We start from the raw sequence: 12,715 nt of genomic DNA, 5'->3' as shown, positions 1-12,715 counted from the left end.
TGTAGTACACCATCACAGTACAGTTTAATTGACAAAGCAACCATGTGCTTGGTTCAGTTTAAAAGACACACACACAATTTTTTTTTTTTTTTTTTTTTTAAATCAGACTTGTCATGTGTCTTGGTGGCTTTCCTCAGTAGTTTCCTCCTTGCATGGTCACCTAGTTTTTAAGAACGGCCTTGCCAGACAAATTTACCATACTCTTTGTATTTTGTAATGATTGATGTAAATGAAGTCAAAGACATTCAGTAGTTGAATATGTTCATGTATCAGAGTTGTCATGGGTGTCTTGTGACTTCCCTCACTGGCCTCCTTGCATGGTCACTGCTTACTCCAGACAGGTTTAGCTCAGCAAGTGTTATCCCCTGACTTGTCTAAAGAACACTGGCTATAAAAGTGATGAATCTGTTTTTACAAAAATCCTTATATTTAGTTTGTCCAAATATGTATGGTTTGTGAACATGGAAGGGCTGTACATAAAAATGGCTGTCACTCCTAAATGGTTATTTGTTGAACCCTTGAAAGTGGAATGTCTACACTGCAAGCACATCTTGAATGTGTCATTTCAACTTCATAGTGGTTGTGCACTGAGCAGTGGTGGAAAACTCCAGTTTCAGAAAGTAAAAGCCCTCCCATGTGTTGTTTCTACCTGTGCACCTAATACAGGTGATCTCAATTATTAGCTCATCCATCTACCTGCCTGAAAAGTTGAACTAATTACAATCAGCTGGTTTATCAGGAAGATGGAACAAATCTGTGGTTGGACTGTTTTTCTTGTTGCTTAATGCTCACAAATGATACTGTATTTGTTGTCTATCTGCCACCTGATTCTGTTTTTTCTCTCTGTTTGAGGTGCAGCTCCATTCAGAGAAGGGGGTGGTGTCGTCTTCTGCAGGCCTCCATCCTGTGCACCAGCATGGACTCCCAAAATTTCCTGTATATTTGTATTATCAATTGTGTTGGTAGCATGACCTAAACAGTGACTCACCCCTTTGAGTCTGGTCTGCTTGAGGTTTCTTCCTCAATACCATCAGAGGGAGTTTTTCCTTGCCACTGTCACCTGTGTGCTTAACTAGGAGTTGGTTAAGGTTAGAGTTTACTTGTGTGACTGGCGCTATATAAATGAAATAAATTTTTAGTGAATTGAACTGAACTTTTACTTTCTGAAGCTGGAGTTTTCCCACCTCTGGTACTGAGACAAAATTACCAAAAAGGTACTATACTGTCCAAATACTTATGAACCTGGCTGTATGACAACACACCCCCATATAAAACCACAGCCAAATTTTTTCCCCCCACAGTTGCACATCTTGCTTAGTGTTGTTAGAAGCCATAAAGACAGCATAATCTTCACTCTGTGAAGTCCAACAGGATTGGTTTTAGATTTAAATGCTGACAAATGTGTGAAAAATTTGTGGCAGAGAAAGTGGTTAAGAGGCAAAAAAAAAAAAAAAAATGCGAGCGAGAGAGAAAGCAGTGAAAAGTGTGTGTGTGTCTGATGCAGATGTGTGTGTGCGTGTGTGACGTAGGGGAGCAGCAGGATGAAGTGCGTCAGAGGAGGACAATACTATCATCATCCTTTACAGTCTTTCCCTTTTAATGTGATGCTGCCCTGATCTGCTGTCTTCTCACTGTCTGTACACTGACTGAAGCAGCTTCACATAAAGAAGCCACTTCTTTAAAAAAAAAAAAACTGCATAAATAAGCTCACCAAACTATGACAAAAACAAACAAAAACACTTTTCATCATATCTGTTGGCTTAATATCTGAATTTGCAGTCTTTGCTTTCAAGAAAAGTCATATTTTAAACTAAAGAACAGCAATACGAGTATTAGAGAGCAGAAGCAGAGAGAACAATGAATCAATGCAGGGGGATGAAATTAAAAAAAACAAACAAAAAAAACAGAAGATTGGGAGAGAGGGTGGCTCTCATGAAGCTGAACTGACCATTTTGCACATCCCCATTGTGCCTGGAAGCTTTGAAGCACTCCAGCCTTTGAGACAGAGTTGAAAGGCAGCGATTTTTTTTTATCAAATATTCATTCGGCGCAACGCTCTCAAAAGCCGGAGTGGCACCTTTACCGACCTTTAACCACTGCTCCCCCTTCCCACTCACAAGCATCTTTCAAAAAGGCATCATCCAACATCAAGAAGACACAGAGCACCATGTATCTATGCGTACAAAAAAAAAAATAATATAATAACGTGTGTGCACTCCTGTAGTACTCACACAGCTTGTTCTCATTTTCAGGTGGTAGATGAGCCATGTGTAGTTGAACACAGTCTCTTCGGCATTGACTGATTTTGGGTGGATACACACTCTCCCATCGGCATGAGTGTACACCTTAACGCTGTGAAAGAGAAGGCTGTTGGTGTTTTATTTGGTTGAGACATTGTAGTGTACAGACATGAACATAGGCCTGCTACCGGCACTCAGCTTAGCTGTGGTTTAACCTTTAACAAAAGCTTAAACTCATGCTTTCATGTGACCTTTAAAACCTCATTGATGTCCTCAGAAGAACAGCAGTTCTTTCATCCCTTGGTCAATACGGATCACTCTAATGCTACTCACAGCTGGCTCATATCAAGAATATATATTATATATTTTTTAACTTTCACTTTTGATACTCTGTGTGCTTCTTACCCTGTGTGCTGCTATACAATGTTGCTGGAACCTCAATTTCCCTGAGGGAGTCTTCCCAAGGGATCAATTAAGTTCTATCTAATCTAATATAATCTAGTTTTAATACTGCAGTTACAGTTGGATTTTAGTCCATCTATATGTCAACATTAATCACGTCGGCTATACTACAAAAGTGCTTTTAGCCTCATAATATATACACATTAGAATATGTCAGGAAATTTAACACAACAAATTAGCCAATATACATGAACACTTAGCTGGGGGCGAGCAAAACTGCTTGCAGAGAGCAAGGTGCTCAGACCAGACAGAAATCTCACTTAAATATTAGGCACAAGAATGGTTCATCACTTCTACTAAATCCTGCAAAATTATGATGTAAATATGTGAACAGATGATTTATTGGCAGTGCATCATAGCTGCTGAAACTGTGTGCACACAAGTGTACAAGCTGTCAGTGAGACAACGGAAATACAACAGCAACAGCCCTCCTCCGTCTGTGTTTGTCTTTTGCACACAGGTCACAGCCGCAGCTGATGACAGCTGCCTCAGGGCACTTTTATGATGATTACATTGAACCTCACCTGAAAAAGTGTTTCTGTTTTTGACAATTTTTCTAACCTGTTCTCGGCACAGCTTTGGGCGATTCTCCACATGACTTTTACAGAACTTTAACCTGAGAGGTTTAACGAGTTACTGCTGTGTGAATACATTTTTGTCTTTTAATCTAGACATCAACAAGAGTGGTTCAGCCTTTCTTTATACTGTGTGTCTGTCTCAGAGTGGGCAGACTCACCTTGGTTTCTTCTTATTTAGAGCTGGTCTTATCATTGCCACCTTCGGATACAGACCAGCTACAATCACAGCCTTGATCAATTTCTCATTTTCTGAAGAAACGTGAAAATTACAGAAAACATAAAACTTGACACTCATACATTTCCAAAAATCATACATTGTACAGTTGTGTATCAGTTATTTGTCCAGTGACAGGTTTCCTAATTTTGCTTCTGTATACCACAACAATAGATTTGAAATTAAGCAAGCAAAATGTACTTGTAGTGCAGGCATTTAACTCTACGGGGGTTTTTTCCCCAAAAATATTGCAAAAACCATTTAGGTATTACAGCCATTTTATACACAGCCTGCTATTTTCACAGGGAAAATGTAATATGACAACTGACTGACAAGCATGGATAACTGTGTGTTCCCTCATTACATAACACCCCGATAGATACTTGCCATTTGATTGGCATACTGAGTCACATGGCATTGATTTGTCACATTGTATAAAAACTACTTCACTATATGATTTATATAATTTTAAATTTAAATTTGCTCCATTGAATGACCACTACCTTTTTCATTCACATGCATCCATGACACAAGGTAGCCATCAGGAGGTGTCATATCATACAAATAATGGATGCTTATGATTAAAGTGGTAAGAATATTTACACAAGTTGAAAGATGGGGAGTCAGCAGAAAGTCTAGCAAAGGCCAAAAAAATAATTCTTAAGCATTCTTAAAAAGAAGGCATGCACTGGTGATAAGCAGCACCTAAAGCCCTGGAAGACCACCCCAATGTCGCCCAAACTCAACAATACTCTGGAAGAAGTCAGCGTATTATTGTTCAAGTTGACAATCAACAGTCTTCAACCATGTGAATGCAGAAGGTTTGTGGCAAGATGCAAACCAGACAGCACAAAGGTACCTGTGTATAGGCTGGCTAAAAAAAAAAGAGGTAGAAATAGAATATATATATAAGTAACTGCAACTGAATCCTGGTCATTCTTTTTTTGTGCCTTGCCCAGCACTGAGAGCAGTGTAATAACCCTGTAGTTATTGCAATCCAGGCAATCGCCCTATTCCTTTCCATAGTGGAAGAAGTCTTTTTTTTTCTTTTTTCTTTTTTTTATACAGTCCATAGGAATGATACCTGATTCCTACACTGAAGCAAAAATTGTTTGCAATGTCATGAGAATAGCATCTCCACCCACCTGGAGGAGCTCAACTCCAACACTGCAAATCCTGAGAGCTTTAACTGCCCTCAGCAGTTTCACTGCTGGTGTGATCTTCATAACATTTGGCGGTTCGCAGCTGACTGAAGATTCAGTCACAAGAACCCCGGGACTGGAGATGTCTAACATGCTCAGGAGGAGAATCAATCTTGTATAACTGAGCAAAGTTGCCGACCCAACATGACAGTAAAGAAGAGGCAACTGTCAAGACTGCCGTCATTCGCAATAACTGCAGTGACGTGATGTGAGAAATGTTTTATTTCTTAAAAGTAACAATATTTTTTATTAAACCCGTGTTACAGAAATGGTGTCACTGTCCAAATACCAATGTATTTGACTGTCACTGCAACACATCTGCATATAAAGACACCCATCTGTATTCTGAATCAAATCAGCTGACAAACAACTGTTCAAATCCACCCATTTACCTGAGTTGACATTAGAGTTTGAGTCTTTGGGGTCCTTGCTACTGACAAAGCCTGCATGCATTAGATGCTCAGCAAACTGGCCCTTCATATTGTGCAGCATCTGGAAAGAAACAACAAATTCTTGAAAGACCTGAGGTTTCTCTTTAACCTTATCTCTTCAGTATAGAGCAGTAGTGTCCAAACTATTCCAGAAAGGGCCAAGAGGGTGCAGGTTTTCTTTGCAGCCATTGACTCCAGCAGGTGATTTCACTGATGAGCTCATCCCACCTGTTCAAAGGGATGTTAATCAGTGAAATCACCTGCTGAAGTCAGTGGCTGCAAGGAAAACCTGCACCCTCTTGGCCCTTTCTGGAATAGTTTGGACACCACTGGTATAGAGCTCGTCTTAATCAGCTCAGCTCACCTGAAGTGTATTGGCAGAGAGGAAATTGTCCCAGCAGTATTCCCGCTCATACCTCGGACCACGCTGTTTAGCATCCTCCCAGCCCTGAACAATGAATGGACAATCAATTAAGGCAGCAGGATGAATACACACACACACACACACACACACACACACATATATATATACGAATATATATACATACACATATATACACATATACATACATACATACATACATATATACACATACATACATATATACACATACATATATACACATACATATACACATACACATATACCCACATACATATATATACACACATATACATACACATACATATACACATACATACACACATATATATATACACATACATACATACACACATATATACATACACACATATACACATACATACATACACACATATACACATACATACATACACACATATACATATACACACATACACACATATACATATACACACATATACATATACACATATACACACATATATACATATACACATATACACACATATATACATATACACATATACATATATATATACATATATATATATATATATATATATATATGGGGGGTGGTATTAACCTGGAATGCATTGACAACCGTGAGGTGGTCACTTTTAGAGTTTCTCGACAGTGTCTTTCTCCTCATGTCTGCCACCTTCTCTTTACCCTAAGTGAGCGACAGATGCACAGAAGTACAAGAAATTCAAAGCTTATTGTGTAACAAATATTTTAATCACCTGGATGAGTGCATTTGTGTGAATATGGAGAAGATTTCATGACTGTGAGCCCTACGCCCTACCAAGGGGATGAAGAAAGGGTCTTTGAAGCTGAGGGAAGCAGCGATGGTGAGTACAGGGTCAATGCACCCCAGCAAAGCTCCGAACAGGATGAGCTTTCCAATGTGAGGCTCCACGGGCAGACGGGCAAGGTGGAAACCCAGCGCAGTCAGATTCTCTGCATGGTCGAGGGCATTCTAAGACAAAACAATTTCTTGAAACAACATACCTTGATGTGCCATGCTGAGCTCAAAGTATGATGTTTTTGGTATCATCAACAGAAGAGCTTCAGAATCAGCTTCAATCTATGCCAGCGTGTTTGCAATAAGATTAAGAATTAGTGAATGGTTGATTCTAAACAGATTACTAAATAGCAGTGCACTCCACCTCTTAAGGCGCTTTCATATTAGGTATAATTGCTTCGTATCGTGCCCGAGTAAGGTTGTCCAGCTTTCACAATGTAATGTTCCGTACCAGAGCACATCATTAGCATCGTAATGTCAAAAATTGGTGTGAACCCATACATAGGAAAAATAACTCACAGAATTTTTGGTGATTGTATGGTTTGGTTCACCCAAACTTCCAACAAGCATTTAATTTCTTCAACATTTTTTTGCTGCCATGTTTGAAGGTGACTGTAGCATAGTAAAAATGTCACATCTGAAATCTCAGTCCAGTTCTGTGTGATGATACGGTTTGGTTTCACACCAGGTGAAATAAACTGTGCCCAGGAACACATGAATCATACTAGATACCATATTTTCTAGTAGATCCAGCTATGGTTCAATGATCCATTTTCAAATATGGTATACAGACAATGTTTGCACTACTGGGATTTGGCCTCAACTGTACTCAGATCTGGGTGCAGACTGCTCATGTGAAAGCCCACTTTAAAGGCATGACAGATTATAATCTGACTTTTTTATTTTATGTTATTAAAAAACAAACCCATGGCTAATTACATTGTGCTAGAGACAGTACGCCATAGACTGTCAAGACAGGGCCTTTTACTTTAAATGACATTACAGCTGAAAGAATTGATCTATTAGCTGATTTACTGAGCTTCAGCTCCTCAGTATGCAAAAGTTTCATTTTACAATTTACCGTATTTTCTGGACTATAAGTCATAGGTTTTTTTGGACAAGTTTGGGAGGTCATTCGACTTAATAATAACAATAATAATAATTAGAATGACCATTTATGCAGGTCTTTCCCAGGAATCAAAGCACTAAACAAAATAAACTCCAATAATAAAATAATAAATGACAATACTACTACTACTACTACTATTAATAATAATAATAATAAGTACATTACAACAATGCACAAAAATCTCAAATGAAAGAACTGGCAATACAGAAAAAAAGGTGCAACTTATACTCTGGTGCAACATGTACGAGTTCTTGCTTTTCAAGAGACATTTTTTAACAGGTGCAACTTCTACACCACAAAATAAGGTAACCAAAGGTAGACTTGCTTTGGCTGATGTCACTGAACATGCTCATTAAAGGTTTTAAAATGTTTTCCTTGTCTCACTCACCAGATCTTTGAGGTTCTTGATGGCCAGATTCACAGCCCTTTCAGTGGGAGGATCAAGGGTTTTTTGTAGGAATTCAGCTATAGGGCCGAGCTTCAGGATCTAGACACACACACATCAAATCACATCACACACTAATTATCAAAAAATATTATATTTATGACTATAAATGCAATCTATTCAATATGGTAGACATATCTGACAACCACAAAGCACAGGTACAGTCAAGTAGAAAAGCAGTTGGACACTGACAATTTTTGTAACTTTGCCTCTATAAATCATCAATCAATCAACATTTATTTCTATCGCACTTTACAGCAGCCAGATGGTGTCCAAAGTGATTTACACTGAAATCAAAGCTCAAGAATTCACCAAAATAAAACAGAGTTAAAGAGGCACATAAAAACAAATTTTCAATTTATTTTCATTTATATAGCGCCAAATCACAACAGAGTTGCCCCAAGGTGCTTCACACAGGTAAGGTCTAACCTTACCAACCCCCAGAGCAACAGTGGTAAGGAAAAACTCCCTCTGAGGAAGAAACCTCAAGCAGGCCAGACTCAAAGGGGTGACCCTCTGCTTGGGCCATGCTACAAACATAAATTACAGAACAATTCACAGACAAATGTACAAGAAATGCTGTTGGTGCACAGGACAGGAGGGTCGCCAACACAAATACAACTCCCATCTCTGGATGGAGCTGCACCTTAAACAGAGAGAAAAAACAGAATCAGGCATCAGAAAGACAAGAAATACTGTATAATTTGCCAGTATTAATCAACAAGAAAAACAGAAGAAATACTAAGGTGATCGCCGGTCACTAGCCCTAAGCTTCATTAAAAGACGCAGAATTTAGGTAAAGTTGAGGCCGCGGCCCGCTCCATTTACTGCTAAAATGAATTAAAAGAGTAAAAAGCGTAAAACAAAACTGTACCAGTATGCTAGCCATATGAAAGGGAAAAGAAGTGCGTCTTAAGTCTGGACTTGAAAGTCTCCACAGAATCTGACTGTTTTATTGATGCAGGGAGATCATTCCACAGAACAGGGGCACGATAAGAGAAACCTCTGTGACCCGCAGACTTCTTATTCACCTTAGGGACACAAAGTAGTCCTGCACCCTGAGAATGTAAAGCCCGGGCCGGTACGTAAGGTTTAATTAGGTCAGCTAGGTAGGGAGGTGCCAGTCCATGAATAATTTTATAGGTTAGTAGCAGAACCTTAAAATCTGATCTCACTGGGACAGGAAGCCAGTGAAGAGACGCCAAGATGGGTGTAATGTGATCGAACTTTCTACTTCGTGTCAAAAGTCTGGCTGCAGCATTCTGAACCAATTGGAGAGCCCTAATGCTAGACTGTGGTAAACCAGAAAATAGAACATTGCAGTAGTCCAATCTAGAAGAGATAAACGCATGGATCAGGGTCTCAGCATCAGCCATAGACAGGATAGGATGAATCTTCGCTATATTTCGCAGGTGGAAGAAAGCAGTCCTAGCATTATTTCTAATGTGGAGGCCAAAGGACAACAAAGGATCAAAAATTATCCCAAGGTTCCTCACTTTGTCAGTGTGATGTATGACACACTGACAGAATATGATGATCCACTGTATCAAATGCAGCACTGAGATCTAACAGCAACAGAACCGTTGTGGTGTCCGAATCAATTGTAAGCAGAAGATCATTCACCACTTTAGTGAGAGCCGTTTCTGTGGAATGATATTTTCTAAAAGCAGACTGCAGTGGCTCAAAGAGATTATTCTCAGTAAGATAGTCCATGAGCTGCCGTGGCACCACTTTTTCCAGAATTTTAGAGCAAAATGATAGATTTGATATCGACCGATAGTTTTTCAATACACTAGGGTCAAAATTAGGTTTCTTACGTAATGGTTTAATCACTGCAGATTTGAAACATTTAGAAACAGATCTAGAAGTTAAAGAAAGATTAATAATTTCTAGCAGAGTCGGCCCAAGAGTGGGCCACAGGTCCTTCAACAGTTTTGTTGGTATAGGATCAAATAAACAGGTTGTGCTTTTTGTTGACACTACGAGTTTCGTCAGCATGCCTAGTGAGATATTATCAAATTCTGTAAATCTAGGTAATACCTCGGTAGTGGCGCCCACCTCAATAGCAGGGTGTAGTGGCTGGGTTAAGGCATGCTGGGATATGTTTAACCTAATGTCTTCTATTTTCTTCTCAAAGTAATCCAGGAAATCTTGTGCTGTAAAAGGAGAGCAAACTACAGGTGGTTGTCCATGAATAAGTGTTGCCACCGTGTCGAACAAGAACTTTGAGTTGTGCTTGTTTTTGTTGATCAAATCAGAGTAATAGGTCTGCTTTGTAGCCAGTAATGCATGCTTATAGTCTAAGATAGCATCATGCCACGCAAGGTGGAATACTTCTAATTTTGAATGACAACATTTCCGTTCTAGACCTCTTGCTTTATGTTTGAGGTCACGCAGGTAATCATTGAACCAAGATGACTGTGATTTGGGGGAGCGCGGTTTTAACACAGGTGGTGCAATCATGTCAAGTGTAGTTTTGAGCACTGAGTTTAAATATCCACAAGTCTGTCTACTGATTGGATATTTGTCAAATGTGAAGCTAAGACATCAGGCAGTCTAGCTTCTAGTTCAGTCTTAGTTGAGGAGTTGATGCATCACCGTAATGATATATAAGGTTGTTGTTCCACTAAACACGGCAGGGAAACTGTAAACTTCATAAGTGAGTGATCAGAGACCACTGATGTAAGAGGCATGATGTCAATATTCGTGACAGCAATACCACGTGCGAGAACCAGATCCAGGGTATTTCCACTAATGTGCGTCAACAAAACATGTCACAGCAACACTAGGAATAAATAAATAAGTCTTGAGCTTTGATTTAAAAAGCGCTGGGTCAGAACTAGTATGTAAATCAGGAGGTAGCCTAACTTGTTCCACAGTCTAGGGCCAGTTCCTTTTACACATGATATTAATATTTTAATGATTCCTAATAGCCAAAAGCACAATCACCTCAGAGTTTGTATTTTGACCTCAGAACATCTAAAATAAAGGTGACGTGCTGGAAATTATAAATCTCTCATTACCTTCTGGATCTGTTCCTAAATGTTTCAAGTCTGCAGTGATTAAACCATTACTTAAGAAATCCAATCTCGACCCTAGTGTATTGAAATTTTGTTCTAAAATCCTGGAAAAAGTGGTTTCGCCACAGCTCGTGGACTACCTCACTGAGAACAATCTTTCTGAGCCACTGCAGTCTGCTTTTAGAAAATATCACTCCACAGAGACAGCACTTACTAAAGTAGTGAATGATCTTTTGCGAGCAATGGACTCAGATACCACTACTGCTGTTGGATCTTAGTGCTGCGTTTGATACTGTGGATCATCATATTTTAGTCAATATACTGAAGAATCACTTTGGGATTACTGGAACTGCTCTTGCATGGTTGACGTCATACCTGCCCAGTCGTTCTTACGGTGTATTGTGTAATGGCACCTCCTCTGATCGTAGGGACATGAAGTTTGGGGTTCTGCAGGGATCCGTTTTAGGCCCCCTGCTTTTTTCCCTTTATGTAGCACCCCTTGGGAATATACTGCGGTGCTTTGGGATTCCCTTTCATTGCTATGCTGATGACACTCAATAGTACATGCCAATAACTTCTGGCAATCTCATTCACATAAAATCTTTGGAAGATTGCCTTGCATCAGTAAGAAGTTGGATGTCTAGTAACTTCCTACTTTTAAATTCTGATAAGACTGAAATTATGGTTCTTGGTCCTGCGAGGTATCAGCATCAATTTGATCAGCTAGCACTTAGCTTAGGTTCATGTGTTATACATCATACAGATAAAGTGAGGAACCTTGGAGTAATTTCTGATCCTACGTTGTCCTTTGATCTCCACATTAGAGACATTATGAGAACTGCTTTCTTCCATTTGCGAAATATAGGGAAGATTCGTCCCATCCTGTCTATGGCTGATGCTGAGACTTTGATTCATGCATTTGTCTCTTCTAGATTGAACTTTTGTAATGCTCTATTTTCTGGCTTACCACAGTCCAGGATTAGGGTTCTTCAACTGGTTCAAAACGCTGCTGCCGGACTTTTGACACAAAGCAGAATGTTTGACCACATTACGCCCATTTTGGTGTCCCTGCACTGGCTTCCAGTTGCTGCAAGATCGGATTTAAAGTACTGTTATTAGTTTATAAAATTGTTCATGGACTTGCACCTCTCTATCTGGCTGACCTGGTAAGCCCCTGTTTACCAGCTCGGGCCCTGCGTTCTCAGGGTGCAGGACGTCTGTGTGTTCACAGGGTGAATAAAAAGTCTGCCGGTCACAGAGCTTTCTCCTACCGTGCCCCAGCTCTGTGGAACGATCTCCCGGCACACATTCGGCAGTCGGATACTGTGGAGACTTTTAAGTCACATTTAAAGACTCATTTGTTTTCCTTGTTTTATCACTAGTTTTATGATGTGTTTTTATTCTTGTATTCTTTTATGGTCGTCTTTTTATTGCGTTTTAAATTTTTAATTCAGTTTTTTTTTTGTTTTGTTTTATGTTGTGTGAAGCGCCTTGAGACAATTTCATCGTGAATTGGCGCTATATGAATTAATAAATTTGAATTTTGAATTCTGACCAGATGTAATGTAATGTCCTACTGTAAGTGCGGAGAGTTAAAATTTCAGGCGTAATATGCTCACGTCTGCAAATGCTTGATAAAAGATGAGCAGCAGCATGTTGCACAAGTTGGAGGCATGCAAGGGAAGACTGGTTAACACCAGGATAAAGTACATTGCAGTAATCAAGTCTAAAGCTGATGAGAACATGAGTGGCCATCTCAAGATCACATCTACTAAGAAAGGGTTTTAGCCAGAAGACATAGCTGGAA

The 12,715-nt window shown here is 39.5% G+C and overlaps 1 protein-coding gene across 1 annotated transcript in view; it reads right to left on the bottom strand.

Moving 5' to 3' along the window:
• The window catches only part of dhx36 (DEAH (Asp-Glu-Ala-His) box polypeptide 36), a 133,130-nt gene that overhangs the window by 1,608 nt on the left and 118,807 nt on the right, over positions 1-12,715 (bottom strand). The window contains exons 18-24 of the mRNA XM_034168262.1: positions 7,832-7,930; positions 6,315-6,488; positions 6,096-6,182; positions 5,492-5,575; positions 5,089-5,188; positions 3,439-3,529; positions 2,232-2,352 (exon numbers count right to left, since the gene is read on the bottom strand). Coding sequence (XP_034024153.1) covers positions 2,232-2,352; positions 3,439-3,529; positions 5,089-5,188; positions 5,492-5,575; positions 6,096-6,182; positions 6,315-6,488; positions 7,832-7,930 — 756 coding nt within the window. The remainder of the gene's footprint in view (positions 1-2,231; positions 2,353-3,438; positions 3,530-5,088; positions 5,189-5,491; positions 5,576-6,095; positions 6,183-6,314; positions 6,489-7,831; positions 7,931-12,715) is intronic.

This window comes from Thalassophryne amazonica, chromosome 4 (genome assembly GCF_902500255.1).
Source record: "Thalassophryne amazonica chromosome 4, fThaAma1.1, whole genome shotgun sequence".
Lineage (NCBI taxonomy): Eukaryota > Metazoa > Chordata > Actinopteri > Batrachoidiformes > Batrachoididae > Thalassophryne > Thalassophryne amazonica.
This window is presented reverse-complemented; position numbering and strand designations above follow the sequence as displayed.